The following is a 13714-nucleotide window of genomic DNA, read 5'->3' as shown; positions in this document are numbered from 1 at the left end:
CAACACGCCGATGGCCGATTTATACGGCAGGCAAATGTACTGGACGTATTCTAGGTACCTATAATGCTCGTTACTATAGCTCATGTCTAAGTAGAGAAGCTGAACGCAGCATTTGCTGTCGCGACGCGTCAGGCACGAAACGTGTTTCCACTGGACTCACACGGCTCAAGACGTACAGGGAACTACAAACATGCGTCCTGGATTAATTTGGCTAATGACAGCCGAGATTGAATTCAGCGCTTAACATGAAAAAATTCATTACAAGCACTGTACGCTCTTACTGAGACTTGTTATTATTACTTTGTTGTGCTTTCGATTACTTATTTTTTGAAGCTTCAGTTTTTGCTCATCGAAGCGCTGCAAGTGCATCACGCAAAAAGAGAGCGCTAAACATTATTTTAATGCTCTTTGCTCTTACGTAAACCAAAGATCGTGCGCGCGAAGCTCTTTGGGGCCGCAAAGATAGGGGTCCCTAGCCAAAAACTATCTATATCAGTTCTTCGCCTTCCGGCGAAACTGATATAGGGAGTTCGTGATATAGTGATATAGAAACTTTTTTTATGTCATTACTAGGTTACCTGCCATATTCCAGAAGCTTCTCCGCTATGTGGAGACCGGTGTTCTCGGATTCAGCCGAGGGTCTCAAGAAAGACAATCAGACCACGGCAGCCGAGGTTTAATACTGGTCCTGTGAAACCAGTCCAGCTCGAATCGCTTGGGCGTTCGGAGCGTGAGCACCTCTGGTCGGGCAGTCCACACCCGGCAGCAAATGATGTCCCAGAACTGGGCACTTGGCAACTGGGCTAAAGCAAAAGGCAATCTTTAGTCACTTAACGCAATCTCCTCGACTATTGATGAGCAATGAGTATCAGCCTTTCTTTTTTTTTTGCGAAAACAATTATATATAGTCTCTGAAGGCGAATTTTCTTTGTCAATGGTGCCGTAATGTTTCGTATGAAATCCATGTGTGACAAGATCCTATCGCTGTAAAAGGGATTACGTATCACCAGAGACTAACAATTGCCGATGTACACACACATAATTGCGCCTGTGTCCGCATGTCACTTGTCCATGTTTACTGTACTTTTTCCCTGGTCATTGCTGTGATACTTGTTTCGCGCCGTTTGCCCTTACCAAATTGTACTTAATCATGTGTTGCAGGTTCGTCGAAAAACTGAAGTTCGCCTTTGCCCAGAGATCTGAGATTAGACGAGAAAATTTTGGCCCACACGTAAGTCGACGCTGTTTACATCTGCTTCTAAACTTGCTACTGACTTGAGAGGTTTACTTCAATGACTTGGTGAAATGGCTGAATTTGTGTGAGGTCAGAGCTCCCATTCTGTTATATTAGGTTACACCATGCAGGATGCCCTCCCAGGATTGTGTGGCATTCACTCAGGCGTCGCATTAACGTCGGAAATAATTGGAGACTGAGCATTTTGGAGACTGAGCAGATTGAGACCCACAACCAATTATCTTTCGACGCCTGTGAAACATGCTGGGTTCCCTAAAGGACCATGACAAACTGAAATTCAGTCACCGTTAAAGTTTTTCACAGACTGCTAAACCCGTATTTATGACGTTTAATTTGTTGCGATGCATTCTCTACTCAGCGGTTGTTCCTCACTTAACCTTTCATTATTATTGACAATAATTACTTCAGATACTTCCAACCATAATTAAAGGACAGCCTCCCCTAAAGACGGGTAGAAGAGGCAGTCACTAATGTTAATGCTTGTGCCTACATATATGTGTAAGGAATTAAGAAAAGGCCACTCAAGCGAAACAACTATAACGACAATGGATTCGGTAGTAACTTCGCTAACAGGAGCTACAATACCAACAAATATATATCAGTGAAAAAGAAGGAAAATTATTGATATGAGCTGTATGCTAGCTGCACTTACGCACTGCAATAGTTACACGTGCACATGATTGTTTCACGAGTGACCGCTTTTCACCGGCTAACAAATGTTATGGCGCTTTCCATTGGGCGAACAGGAGCAAGGGGAACGAGCAGCCAGAGCAGCACACGGGAGTAGCGGGGACGGGTGCTCTCGTCTGCCGAATGGAACATTCCCGCTGCTCCGAGAGCAGAGCAAAGAGGGGGAGCGCGTGACGTCAAGCGTCATGTGACCAAACTGTTCCCGCGCTCGCTTCGCGGAACATTTCGCGCGCTCGCGGTGTTCGCACGCAGTTTTTCCGCGCCAGCTCGGTCAGTGCATGTCGGTGGTTTTGTGTCTGCCTTCCGCATGATGATGAATGAAGAAGCTCAGCGGATGTTCATGTCCATGATAAAGGGGTCACCGCTACCATCTACAACAGGTAAGCATCGTGTTTCCGAAATATTAGCTGCGAAAAATAACAGCGTCAATCTCACGGCTTTGTTTGTGCTGACTACAGTTGTTATCGACGCCTTGGTCATGCGGGAGAACATTGACGAGAATCCAGGCGGTAAGCGCCCACAACTATTAGGCATGGGGCCGTATTTCGCACTACTTTCACCAGTTTCTTTTAATTTATCGTGCTGAATGGACCATTTCAGGTAACGGGAGTGTCGCGGCCTGTGAGGCGGCGACGGACGAGAACGGAGCACGTAATTTACGCATGTATGCGTCACGACGCCCCACTCCTGTCCAACTTTCTCGTGCGGTTTTTCGTCACTTCTACCGGTTGACGCGTTCAAATTACTTTGTATGCCTGCTTGACTATGCAAAGCAAGCCTCTTTGCGTTCAGCATGCTCTATTCATCGCCACAGCAGGCGTTTACTAACGCGAATAAAAAGAACATTATCATTTCAAGTCGCACAGAATAGGCACCTCGGCATAGTAGTCACACCTTAATTTCACGTGCAGTGACCGCCACTGCGTCAAACGCCGGTGAAAGGGTAACGGACCCAGTGCCCCATGTGATGAAAAGAGGTGGCGGAGGTGAGCTTCTACCGGCTGCCGTGCCCGACACATGTTATACTTTGAGTAAACTATAGCATTATTTCTGTTTCAGCTCCCGAGTGGACACCAGGAGAAACCAAACTGCTGCTAGATTATTATTACAAGTACTTTCCTCAGGTTGGCCCTTTCAAGAAGTTCAAGAACAAGAAGATGCTTTTTATACAGGTTTCCAAGGATCTGGCTGATGTGCTTGGATGCAACAAAACGCCACAGCAATGTGAAAATCGCATAAAAACGGTAAGAAGGCAGAAGAAAAAGGCGTGTGATAATAACAACAAATCAGGCGCTCCACCTTGCCCTGTCCCATTTGACGATGAAATGAGAAAAATTGAAAGCATTGATGACAGTCTGGAGCACGAAGTCCAAAGGGACTATTTTGTAGTGACTTACAAGGCAACTTCATCAAGCTCCGACAGCTCAGCTGACGCGCCCTCAACTTCACCTGAAAACTCCAGTACTCTGGCGAGCGGTTCAGACAGTGGGGAAAGCACGAAAATGCTAGCAGATGCCAAGAAAAGGGGACTCCGCGCTAGTACTAGTCGTATGCAGCAGATGCAATATTTTTTTGACCAAATGCAGGCTATTAGTGCGGAGCGAGCGGCTCGCAGGGAAGAGCTGGAAAAACAGAAGGAGAAGAGGCGTGCCGAGCGGCGAGCTGAGCGCATTCAAGAACGCCAGGAGCGCCGCAAGATGCACGAAGACAAACTTCAGCTCATCCGCGGGGCCCTGGGGCTCAAGCAATAAAGAAGTGCACTTTGAATGAACATGTTTTTCGTGACTGTTTATTGCATACACAACAATGTTCCTATACACGGCCAAAAACAGATTCTGCTTAAGCGTTGATTCAAGCGTGCATTTTATGTTTGAGCACTGTGCTTGCATTATGACAGATTTTGTGGCTGCCTCCTTTTTAGCCCCATCTTGGACTTAAGTTTTTCTCGTTTAACTTCTGAAGTGCCCGTAAGAGGCTCTCTTCTCTAGATGTTCCACTGCCGACTGCGGCTGCAGTAGGGTTCTGATCATTATTAGCCTGAGCGCTCAGACGCGTGTCCTGAACTAGGCTATCAGGTAAGTCACCATTGTCAATGCAGATGTTGTGGAGGACACAACATGCGAGAATAAATTTTGTCATGTTGTCTACTGTCGTGAGGTCCAAACGCTGTAGCTGCCGAAACCTACCCTTCAACTCCCCAAACGCATTTTCAATTAGCACTCGGGTAGATGAAAGTTTGGTGCTAAATGCCTTGTCAGAGGCATAGAGGCTTCCATAGTCTCGAATGGGCGTCATCAGAAACTCGCGAGATGGGTACGCTGCATCCCCAAGAATGTGGTATTTTCCAGCGCAGAGTTGAGGCAGTTTTTTCGAAATGGTTGAAAGCCGGAAGATCCTGGAGTCGTTAACTTTACTGGGTGCACCAGTGCTGGCATCAAGGAATCTCTTCCGGTTATCACATATTCCCTGCAGCGTCAACGATGGGTAGTGGTGCCTGTTTACATACACTGACCGCACTTTACCAGCAGGGCACCTAACCGGAATATAGCTCCCGTCAATACAGTCAATAGTGTCTGGAAACCCTGAAACCTAAAAGACGGGAAAAAAATTTTAGAAAGCTTCACAGAAAGTGCAAAGGACTCTAATAAAGTAGCAAGTGAAGTTGCGGCCAAATTCTTCAAGCTTCAAACACAGCTCATTTTCATATACTTTCCTTGACTGTTGCTTTTGTACTGTACTAACGTAAATCCATTGGCATTGTTATGAGTACAATAAGGCGTGAAATGCATCGACAGCTTCAGCTTCACATGTTTCCGAAAACTTCAATATGTGCACGTGTGAAGAACTTACAACTCTTTGAATAGATTTACCTGAAAACAATGGTTTTGCGAGCTCTTCAGCATCCCCATGCAGCTTACAACATAAACGATAAGTCACTGCTTGTCCCAATCTTGCTGTAATAAACCAAATTCAAGAGTGTCCTAGTATCTGCCTTGTTTACCAGATGTTACACAAATTTAAAAAAAAAACACAGCTTTGAAGAGTAACACAGATGGCAAGTGACTGACATGATGTTTTGATTAAACCTATTAACAGTACGAATTGAAAATAGGGCTTTTTTTCACGTGCTTGAACTCATTGGCAAGTTTTTCCAAGTCATCTGGGAAGGTCACGATGCGGGGTGCAATGTCGAGAAGGAAATCCATGACGCGGTACATCATCCTGTGTTGCGTGCTTTCCCCAACCTCAAACCGGCCTGCAACATCCCGTATGCAGGATTTGTTGGCAGCATACCTGCAAAAAATGTGATAATTCTGTAATGATTCAAAACGGCCATGCAGTATTTTACCCTAGAATGTCTTAAAACAGCGCAAGCGAGAACTGAAAGAAAAAAAAATGCGCAAATAGAATTAAGTGTGATAAGGAAAATTGAAATACGCAGGTGGTAAGAAAGCGATTACTTAAGCATTGCGCTAACGCAAGATCAGTGACACGTAAAACAATTTCCAGGCAGCATAAACACTTAGCAAAACATCGGTATAGGTGAACCATCAAGTTAGTGCATCCAAATTCAGGCATCGCGCCCGGTTAGATGTGCCGTGACTTTCATTCTCTTAAAATTTCTCCAAGCACTCATCTTAGATCACAGCTTACCTCTTTACTGCTAAAAAATTACAATCTCTTACCACAAAAAGGACAGGACATGCTCTTCAGGTGACTTGGGGTCTAGGCCTCCGCGATCAGTCCGTGAGGGGTAGCGCGGCGATTTCGCGAACTCAGCAGCAAGCGAATTTGCAACCGCCCGTGACAGTCGGAAGTTTCGGCGAAACTGGCGAGGTAAACAAGAAAAAAAAAGCAGGCCTGTTATTCATTACGCGTTTTAAGTAGGATGCAGCAACTCACCTCTTCGTCAGAATACGCGGCAACCGTCTTTCCACATACGACTCCTACCTTCGGTCGCTTCTCCGGCGGGGCAAACAGCTGCTCGAACATAAACTCACACAACGCGAGATCGTCATCGTCGTCGCTGCCGCTGTCCGAAGAGGAGCTTGTGCTTGAATCTGTGCTGCTGTCTTCATCCAAAAGCAGCAACAATTCTTCGTGCAGATGCCTAAGGGCAAGCTTTCGAAATAAAAAAAAAAATTATTCGTGCAGACGGCGGCGCTTAGCAACTGCCGTCACCACTGGGCGACTATCACGGCTGCTGCCTTCCGCCATTTTGACTTCGCCTCCCCGGGGATAAAACCAGAAGTGACGTAAGAAAGGCCATGTGACTTCCTTCGCGCTCTCTTTACTCCGCCGCTGGCGACGGAGCACCGAGAACTGCTCTCGGCTGCTCTCGGGGGCGGAAAAGTGTTCCTCCTCGACCAAAGAAACACGACGCCCCTGCTCCTGCCCGACCACTGGAAGGCGCCGGAACCCGCGAGAGCACTTTGAGTGCAGTTTGAAGTGCTCCTGTTCGCCCAATGGAAAGCGGTATTAAACGTTATCGCGAGGAACAGGACGCGCTTGCGTGTATCGGAAGTTTCACGAACGTTATCGATGCTTCTATCCGTTGTCTGTTGTCACCGACGCTTATGTAATCTGATTGTATGAGCGTCGAAAATTATCTAGTACTTTCTGTAAAACACGCGGGCACCAGGGCTTAATCTGGAACCTTCGATGACTCATGTATAAAAGCCGACAAGTTTCGCCGCTGATCAGATTTCGGCGATCGCCGACTGTGCTCGCCGCTATTGTTGTGCTTCGAGTGTAGCTTGCTTTTGTGGGCACAGGTTCGCCCAATAAAGAATCAATTTCGTCATACGCAGTTTTCAGACTTTTCTTCACCGTCACTACTACGTGACATCTGGTGGAGGTGCTGGGTATCGCGGCTTTGCGGGGGCGTTCGGTGCATGAACGCACTAGCAATGCAGCTCGCCCGCCTGCACATCAAGAGCCAGCAGAGGACCGATAGCCGACGCTACAATCTTCGACGACGCTACGTCGAGTGCCAGCCCGGCGACCGTGTTTGGTTCTGGACTCCAATACGCCGGCGAGGACTTAGCGAGAAACTGTTACGTCAGTATTTCCGACCCTATAAGATCTTCCGACGTATTGATGAACTGAACTATCAGGTCGTGCCAGACCGCATTTCGCAATCACAGCGGCGCCGCGCACGACCTGAAGTCATCCACGTGGTGCGTCTTAAGCCTTTCTACGCCCGCTGACGAACTTAAATACTTTGTCGGTTGGTATTGAATTTTTTTTCTCTTTATTACGCGTGGCTTTGTTTTCGCTTTCGTGTTTGCAGCATCGGGACAATGTTTTTTTTTAAGGGAAGGGTATTGACACGTGTACATGTTTATCTTTCACCGGTGACCGCTTTTCATCAGCTAACAACTGGTAAACGTTATCGCTAGGCAACGGACGCGCCTGCGTGTATCGGAAGTTTCTCGAACGTTCCAGAATATGTTCCAGAACCTCCGTGCCTTTCCCACCACGTTTCTCTCTCTCTCTTCTCGATCGTTATCGATGCTTCTATCCGTTGTCTGTTGTCACCGATGCTTATGTAATCTGATTGTATGAGCGACGCGAATTGTCTAGTACTTTCTGAAAGACACGCGGGCACCAGGGATTCATCTGGAACCTTCGATGACTCATGTATAAAAGCCGACGCGTTTTGCCGCTGATGAGATTTCGACGATCGCCGACTGTGTTCGCCGCTATCGTTGTGCTTCGAGTGTAGCTTGCTTTTGTGGGCACAGGTTCGCCCAATAAAGAATCAGTTACGTCATACACAATTTTACGACTGTTTTCTTCACCGTCACTATACTACGTGACAATAGTTAGCAACATGAAAACACTGAAGTTAGCAAAATAAAAAAGAAGATTTTAACCAATGTTACCTTGGTTAAGTTAGTTACGTTACGTTTACGAAACCGTTTCTATGAAAACTAATTTATTCTGGGCGAACCTGTGCCCGTCAACCAAAACGTCCCTCGAGCTTCGCTTTGCTCCTTCGAACGTCGTTTTCTTCTTCGTCGACTCCGGTCGCATGCCAGTCTTCCGATTCTCGCGTACGAGCTGTCAGCACGTGGTGTGGGCACGTGCGGGCCAGCGTTGCCTTGCGGTGGCTTGCTTGATGCTTGTGGTGTGGCGGCTCTTTGCGACGCAGTTAGGATGTGGCGGTCGTCTTTTCGTCCTCGCAAGGCTGGCAGCAATATGTCGTACGAAATCCTATTGTGTTTCATGATATCTATCACTAAAATAGATGGAAAATTGTTGGTATAAACTGTATACTAGCTGTACTTAAGCACTGCCATAGTTAGCAGCATGAAAACAACACTAAAGTTAGCAAAACGAAAGAGATATGCCGTGCGAAAGTTTATCGTGTTTCACGACTCCAACAGGGGGCCTAGTAATCTAAATTCAGTCCTACTATCCTTACTTAGCTCAGTATGCGAGCTGGAAGGCGTGTGTGAACACCCTTTCAAACTTTTGGACGTGCCAAAATTTTGAATGCTTCAATGCACTATGATTCATTTAGTGCATTTAGTCTGGGTTTTTCTGTTTCCCTCTATTTACTGCAGTACGATAGCGTTGTGATGTGCCATCATTTGATGATTATCTGGTAATGTCCACACGGTTTCTCTCAACATGTGGACCTTCAACGCTTGATCCCTCATGCTATCAATATAACTAGACAGCTTGCAATATAAAGTGACGTTAGCGATAATGTGCGCAGTTGTTTGTGTAGCAATGTGAGGACGAACGCGTTCTGCTGGGTCGGAGTCTGCGGCGCAAGCTCAGTTCCTCTTGTGTATGGAAGCCGTTCTCCCGGGATTCGCCGCGCTCTTATTCTTGCTTCGTCTGTGACGTGATTTATAGAATGTTTAGCTTTAGAGGATACTTACTTCTGCTCTGACTGAGGACGCCATGAACACTCCACAGAATTCGAGGAATTGAAAGAAGCCAACATTCTTCTTTAAAATCATCAGAAACAGTTACTACCGGACTTCTTTCTTTCATAAATTTAGGCGTAATTTTTTATCTTCTATTTCCACCAGCAAATGTTATTTTCTCGGTGAATATACAATGTGAAAATTCACAACGGCTGTTTTGCTGTGTAGGTTACTCTTTTTTCAATGTGATTATTGCGACGGAAGCGATATGGAGGCGAATGATATATTTGAAGAACATATACAAAGAAGGCTAGTACAAGAGATGTCTGACATAACCCACGACCAGGCGTCTACATCGGCGTCTTCGTCGCTTTGCCAAGCATCGCGCTCATCCATGTGTGGATCGCTCCATAACATTACTCTCCGGCGGCAGAAGCGCCGTCCTGGCGCTGGTTATGAAGGCGATTAGCTAGAAAAGCAGTATAGCTCCAGCCGAGAAACTTGAACAACATCAGTTGGTAGCGAGGAGGTTGAAGAAGCAGGATCCAGGAATACAATCTCGTAATTGAGGTCACCGAGTTGACGAAGAACCTTGTAGGGCCCGGTGTAACGTGAGGGGAGCTTCTCTGATAGGCGAATGCGGCAGCATGGCAATCATAGGAGGACCAGAGAGCCAGGCGTGAAGTGCACGCATCTGTGTCGGCTGTCGTAACGTGACTTTTGGGCTTCTTGCGAAGCAGAAAGTCGGTTGTGGGCAAGTGGACGAGCTGCACGGGCTCGAGCTGCCACGTCACTGGCGTATTCAGTAGGCGAGTGAGGAGCCGAAGGGAGGAGAGTCTCGAAGGGCAATGCAGGATGTCGGCCAAACATTAGCTAAAACGGTAAATATCCAGTAAATATCCAGCGGTGTCATGCCATGACGAATTATACGCAAAGGTAACAAATGTTGACGTGCAGTGTCAGTCACGGTGATCTGCAGAAACCTACATCGCTAGCATCTCAGTTAGCGTTCGGTTCAGGCGCTCGGTCAATCCATTCATCTGGAGATGATAAACGGTGGTAAGCTTAGGTTCAGTGGAGTCAGCAGGAAGGATGTCATCTACCACTCTTGAGAGGAAGTACCTCCCGCGACCGGTGAGGCGCTGCCGAGGGGCGCCATGATGTAGAATCACGTAGAACAGCTTGTACGCAATGCCCTGGTGATTGTGAAGCGCGTGGCGTACTCTGTCGCTACTGCAACCCATCTGTTTTCCGAGATGGACGTAGGGAAAGGGCCTAGAAGGTCAAGGCCGACGCTGAAGAGTAGCTCTGCATGGATATCAGTAGTTTGTCGCTGGCCTTGCAGGCAGCGCTGAAGGGTTCTTGCTGCGTTTGCAGTGTTTACAACGAGCGACGTAGCGGATCACAGAACGGTACACGTCAGGCCAGAAAAACCGACGTCGGATGCGGGTGTAAGTACGCGAGACAGCTAGGAGACCGGCAGTTGCTACGTCGTGAAGCTGGTGAAGAACACTGGAGCGTAGATGGCGAGGTAGGCCAAGCAGAAGCTCTGGGCCATCTGAGCTGATATTACGATGTGCAGAACGTTGTCGTGTAGCTCAAACAGGCGAACAAAAAGGTCTGGTGATGTAGAAGTTAGACGGTCTATGATGAGCCGTAAGGACGCGTCTCGTCGCTGTTCGGTGGCGATATCATCGAAAGCAAGGATGGACAGTACGCAGGCGTCTGAGTCAGGGTGACGTAACAAGCAATCTGCGTCTTGGTGCAATCGTCAAGACTTGTAGTGCACAACAAACGAGTATTCTTGAAGCCGTAGTGCCCAGCGGCCGAGACGTCCAGACGGATCCTTCAGTGACGAGAGCCAGCAGAGGGCATGATGGTCTGTAATCACAGAAAAAGTTCGGCCAAACAAGTAAGGTCTAAATTTGGTGACAGCCCACACTAAAGCCAGGCACTCGCGTTCAGTGATGGAAAAGTTTCGTTCGGACGCGGAAAGAAGGCCACTGGCGCAGACGATGACACGTTCCTTACCGTGGTGGTTTTGGCGAAGGACAGCCCCAATTCCATGACCACTGGCATCAGTGCGACGTTCTATCGGCGATGAGGGGCCGAAATGGGCCAATAGTAGTGGTGTAGTGAGTAAGCCGATAAAGACAGAAAACGAAGCTGCTTGTGCAGGTCTCCACACCAAAGGAACGTCCTTCTTCAAGAGTTCAGTAAGAGCGTGGGCGATGTCCGCGAACTTCCGGACAAAGTGACGAAAGTAGGAACATAATCCTACGAAACTGTGGACGTCTAGCTTTCGCTGAGCATGGCACTAGAAATTGTTTCGCTGCTTTCTCCTTGTCAGGGTGTGGTTGAACACTGTAAGCACTGACAAGGTAGCCGAGCATAGTTTTCTGACGCCGCCCGAAACGGCACTTGGCAGAACTCAGCTGAAGGGTGTCTTTATGGAAGACGGCAAGAACGGCTGATAAACGGGTGAGGTGGCTCTCAAACATAGGCGAGTAGACAATCACATCATCTAAATAGCATAGACAGATGAACCACTTATATCCCCGCAGCAGAGAGTCCATCATACGTTCGGAAGTTGCTGGAGCATTACACAGTCCAAACGGCATGATGTTGAATTGGTATATACCATCGGGCGTAATAAAAGCAGTTTTTTACGCGGTCCATAGAGTCTAGTGAAATCTGCGAATAGCCAGACCGAAAGTCGATGGAAGAAAAATATTGGGCTCCATGAAGGCAGTCGCGGGCGTCATCGATGCGAGGCAAAGGGTAGACGTCTTGAGTGACTTTGTTCCTATTCCGATAATCAACGCTGAAACGCCAGTTGCCGTCCTTCTTTTTCACGAGAACGACAGGGGGGGGGGGGGGGGGGGGGGGGCTATAGACGAAGGTTCTATGACGTCTTTTGTAAGCATTTTGCCGACATCGTTCTCGATGACTTGACGTTCGTGATGCGATACGCGATATGGCGGCGTATATGAGTGACGTCACCAGTCTTGACTCGATGAGCCACGACAGATGTTTGGCCTAGGGGCCGCCGTCAAAATCAAAGATGTCACGATAGGACGGCAGAACCCGGTAAAGATGTTGAGCTTGCGCCTGGGTCAGATCGGGAGCATATATCTTGTTAATGTCATCGAGAGACGAAGGCACGACGTTGGCGTAGCAAGAAGGCGGCGAAACATCTGCATCCAAAGCGGCAATCTTACAAGAGTCTAGCATTGAAATGGTAGCCAGCGTCATGCCTTGCGGGATAACGCGGCTAACTGGGCGAGATAACGGGATAACGGGGCGCTACCACAGGCTGTAAGAAACCGACTGGAGCTACAGTAGGTCTCCTGTGCCTTTGACACTCGGCGCAAGTGGCTACGTATGTCTCCGTTGTCTAGCGCATTTGAGGCCAGTAAAATCTTTCTTTCGCACGATGGAGTGCCCCCGTGGACCCTAAATGACCAGAAGTTGAAGGGTTTCTGGCACCGCCAGAAGAAACCGTGCACCTGTCGCAGAGAAATTCTTTTTATACAGCAGTCCATTCCGAACACAAAAACTATACGATGTCGACTCTTTCGCGGCAGTGAAAAGTAGCTCTAAACTCGGATCGTCACGTTGCTCTTGCGAAGGGTGTTGTATCTGGGAAATTACGGTTTACGAATGCGATGAGGTGGTAGAAAATGTCGGCGCCCCATTCCGTTTGTACTAAGAGGCATCCCGGAAAGGCAATCGGCATCCGCATGTCGTCAGCCACTCTTGTAGGATACAGTGAAGCTGTACTCTTGCAGACGCAGGGCCCATCGTGCAAGGCGTCCAGATGAATCACGAAGATTCACTAGCCAGCACAAAGAATGATGATCGGTGACGATCGTAAAGTGACGCCCATACAGGTACGACCGAAATCGCTGCCCCGCAAAAATAACAGCAAGACATTCCTGCTCCGTCACCGTGTAGTTACGCTCGGGTTTGCTTAATGACCGACTTGCGTAGGCGATGACGTGTTTTTTGTCATCCTAGAATTGAATCAGAACCCACACCACTCGCATCTGTGTGTACTTCTGTTGGCACTGAAGGATTGAAGTATCGGAGGATCGGTCGCGACGTCAGTAGAAACTTCAGTTGTCGAAAGGAAGCAGAGCAATCAGGCGTCTACTCCAAAGCGGCGTTCTTGTGCAGGAGGCTGGTCAAGGGATAAGCGACGTCAGCAAATCGAGGAATGAACCGCCTAAAATAGGAGCAGAGCACTAGACATACAGACGGACGGACAGACGGACGGACGAACGAACGGACGGACGGACAGACCTTTATTTTATCCTGGGGGGAGGGTCGGCTAGCGATCCTCCTTAGGTGTCACTCACGTCAGGACCGGGAGTCCAAGACCCCCTGCCACCTCGACGGCCCCATGGATCGCCCGTAGCTGGCTCCGAAGGTCGGAGCTCGTGATGCAAGTGTAGAAGTCGGTCTTATTGATGCGATGGACCCTGGAGTTGATTTGTAAGCGGGGGCAGCCCCACATAATGTGATTAAAGGTGGGTAATTCGCCACAGAAAGATCACTGAGGGGAGATTTCCATGTAGCTGGCCATAATTGGCTGGTGACGGGAAGGTGTTCATCTGAATTAGTCGGAGGGCTATCTCCTGGCCTCTGAAAAGTTCTTTGTGCGGAGTGGAGAGGGTTATCCTACCTAGTTTGTAGTGATCCGTAATCTCAATAAAGGTGATCAGCGGGTCTCCGCCGGCAGAATCTCCAACTCCCGCCCCACACCCGTCGGGGTGCGGGAAGCCCGGTCGAGAACGACTCGACGCGCCTGGGCGGCACGCGAGTCCTCGCGCCCGGCGTGAGCCATTTCGTTGGGGTTGGGGATGCCGTCGACGACCCCGCC

General features: G+C 48.4%; 3 protein-coding genes across 5 annotated transcripts in view; 2 read left to right on the top strand and 1 right to left on the bottom strand.

The window, feature by feature from the left end:
* LOC125941264 (uncharacterized) overlaps positions 1 to 13714 on the top strand; it is an 85944-nt gene that overhangs the window by 24295 nt on the left and 47935 nt on the right. The window contains exon 3 of the mRNA XM_049658235.1: positions 1162 to 1231. Within this exon, the coding sequence (XP_049514192.1) occupies positions 1162 to 1231 (70 nt within the window). The remainder of the gene's footprint in view (positions 1 to 1161; positions 1232 to 13714) is intronic.
* On the top strand, positions 1991 to 3696 carry LOC119432420 (MAP7 domain-containing protein 2-like). 3 transcript variants are annotated; one of them, XM_037699589.2, is made up of 5 exons: positions 1991 to 2325; positions 2404 to 2454; positions 2546 to 2609; positions 2857 to 2931; positions 3005 to 3696. In XM_037699589.2, exons 4-5 carry the CDS (start codon positions 2913 to 2915, stop codon positions 3694 to 3696), a joined length of 711 nt encoding a protein of 236 aa, XP_037555517.1. In that variant the 5' UTR covers positions 1991 to 2325; positions 2404 to 2454; positions 2546 to 2609; positions 2857 to 2912. The 3 variants fall into 3 exon arrangements, with proteins under 3 accessions (XP_037555517.1, XP_049514498.1, XP_049514497.1); XM_049658541.1 differs by having other exon boundaries at positions 2546 to 2931; XM_049658540.1 differs by having other exon boundaries at positions 2404 to 2931.
* Positions 3712 to 6378, bottom strand: LOC119432419 (putative nuclease HARBI1). The gene is made up of 4 exons (XM_049658539.1): positions 5849 to 6378; positions 5632 to 5774; positions 5071 to 5239; positions 3712 to 4534 (listed from the first exon to the last, which is right to left on the bottom strand). The coding sequence occupies exons 1-4, from the start codon at positions 5936 to 5938 to the stop codon at positions 3863 to 3865; spliced, it is 1074 nt and encodes a 357-aa protein (XP_049514496.1). The 5' UTR covers positions 5939 to 6378; the 3' UTR covers positions 3712 to 3862.

Source organism: Dermacentor silvarum, chromosome 11, assembly GCF_013339745.2.
Source record: "Dermacentor silvarum isolate Dsil-2018 chromosome 11, BIME_Dsil_1.4, whole genome shotgun sequence".
NCBI classification, from domain to species: Eukaryota; Metazoa; Arthropoda; class Arachnida; order Ixodida; family Ixodidae; genus Dermacentor; species Dermacentor silvarum.
This window is presented reverse-complemented; position numbering and strand designations above follow the sequence as displayed.